This window comes from Acanthisitta chloris, unplaced genomic scaffold, assembly GCF_000695815.1.
Source record: "Acanthisitta chloris isolate BGI_N310 unplaced genomic scaffold, ASM69581v1 scaffold38487, whole genome shotgun sequence".
NCBI classification, from domain to species: domain Eukaryota; kingdom Metazoa; phylum Chordata; class Aves; order Passeriformes; family Acanthisittidae; genus Acanthisitta; species Acanthisitta chloris.
In genome coordinates, this window is record NW_008683874.1 from 1 (window position 1) to 2,011 (window position 2,011).

Consider the following 2,011-nt stretch of genomic DNA (forward strand, 5'->3'; position numbering starts at 1 on the left):
TGCCCCCGTCCCCTGCTCTCTGTGCTCTCGGCTCTCCCCCGAACGTCTTCCTGCCCGCTTGTTTGAGCCCTCAGTGCTGCCCTCTCACCTTGGAGACCCTCCAAAGCTAACACCCCAAACCACTGAAGGCCCCGATCCGGTCCAGTTTCAGCCCGAAGCAGCCTCTGGGCACGGCCTTCCAGGCCCAATCTGCAGGCAGTGCCCGCTTGCGACTGGCGAGGATCTTGCGCCAGAGAGAGGGACGGGCAGCTCTAGCCCCAGATGGAAGGAAGGGGAGGGTGGAGGAGAGCAGCTGAGGGCCGAAGCTGGATCCCTCCTTCGTGTCCTCTTCGGCCAGCGTGGACTCGGGCTCCAGGGGCAGCAACTGGGAAAGGAGCATCTGGGATAGACAGAGAGGGGAGGGGGGTGAGAGCAGAGATCCCTGTGCTTCTGGCTGTAAACCTCGTCCCCCCTTGTACCTCACTGCTCACACCCTCCTTAGGGCTCAGGCAGGACATAAAGTGATGCCTGCGCACAGCACTGTGCCTGTGGCATTGCACCCAGACACAGGGAAGGGCTAGACCAGGAGCTCCTGCTGTCCAAAATGGCTTTGCTGTCCAAAACAGCAGGCAGGCAGCTGCTGTGGTCCTCTGCCTGTGTGCACATTGCCCTGCTCTTGTCAAACTGTGCATGCCCCCCTGCCCCAGACTTGGGAGGGAACAGGCTTTGGTCCTTGCTCCTTTTGCAGAGGCTAAGCACCTCTGTGTGCACAGGCTGCTGCGTGGCATTTTTTTTTCCCAGAGGACTGATGGAAAGGATGGGCCTGTCTCAAATACCTGCTGGTAAAGATGAGGGAGGGGCAGGAGCAGAGCTGGTGTGAGGAAGGGGGACTCCCCGTCTGCCTCTAGGTTATCTGTGCTGACTGTACACCCCCAGCACTCCTGGGAGCCTCCAGCTATAGGGAGACAAGAGTTGGGGGTGCATCGGGTGCAGTGGAGGCATGGCATGGCTGCCCAGGGGAGCAGCCTGCAGTAGCTGTTCCATATCTGTCTCTCACATGGATGCTGAGCTAAGGCTGAAGATGCCTTTGTGCAACTCTGCGGTAGTGAGTTAACTGAAGCGGACACAGACATCTTCAGTGAGGAGTGAAAGCGGTGAGTCATAGCAGGATCAGTCTCATGATTTTAGTTCATGTCCTGACTCTTTCTCTGTAGCTTTCCCAGGCTGATGTGAAGGCAAGGTGTTGGGGCTCAGGTTAGAGTTTAGGTAAGAGGGAGCTGGGTAGATTTGAAAGCCAAAAATATTATCGCTGCAATTGCTGAGGATAAATGATTTACGCAAGAAGCCCTTAGCTGGCATGCTGACAGGGGCTCTTGACCTTAAAGAGGTCGTCCTGGGAGGTAGTACTGAGCTTAGGATCAAAAAATCCTGGGCTAACAGGATGCATCTTCCCTCTGAAACATCAGAACCAGGCATTGAACATGATGAGAGATGCAACTGTAATTTCTGGAGGGTGCTGGCTGACACAGAGCAGGCTTAGGGCCCTTTACTATTAAAAGCCTCTGCAGAGCACTAAAAAGCTTTTGTCTGTCTCCTGTCTTGAAATCTGGTGCTCCTTAGGAGCTGGGTCATAAAAATAAAGTCACCCTAGAGCTGAGGCTGCTGCATTGAAGGGGAGGGAGCAGCGAGAATAGACAGCAGCCTCCAGTGGTTGGAATTTAGAACCACCACTCATTCCAGGATCAGGCACAACCTGATTGTCTCTCCACTCCTGAAACCTCCCTCAACTATGTCCCAGCCCCTCTTACCTGTAGCCTCTGTCCTGGTAAAGAGACAGTGTGAACATTGGCAGAGAGCAGAACCAAGAGGAGGAAAAATGAGCACGGCCATGATTGGAGCCCCAGCATCTTTTTCTTATCCCGGGGCTTGTGGAAGGTGAGACAGGACCCAGAGCATCTGTGTTGGATGCAGTCCCTAGCCCCTCTCTGCCTTTATAGCTTTGGTCCTGCCAGGCGCCTGGCCCCCGGCTCCC

At 55.2% G+C, this 2,011-nt stretch overlaps 1 protein-coding gene across 1 annotated transcript; it reads right to left on the reverse strand.

Annotated features, from left to right (window-relative positions):
* Positions 1-106: 106 nt before the first annotated feature.
* Positions 107-1,886, reverse strand: LOC103806402 (C-type natriuretic peptide 2-like). Its single transcript, XM_009079090.1, has 2 exons — positions 1,788-1,886; positions 107-379 (listed from the first exon to the last, which is right to left on the reverse strand). The coding sequence occupies exons 1-2, from the start codon at positions 1,884-1,886 to the stop codon at positions 107-109; spliced, it is 372 nt and encodes a 123-aa protein (XP_009077338.1).
* Positions 1,887-2,011: the final 125 nt, after the last annotated feature.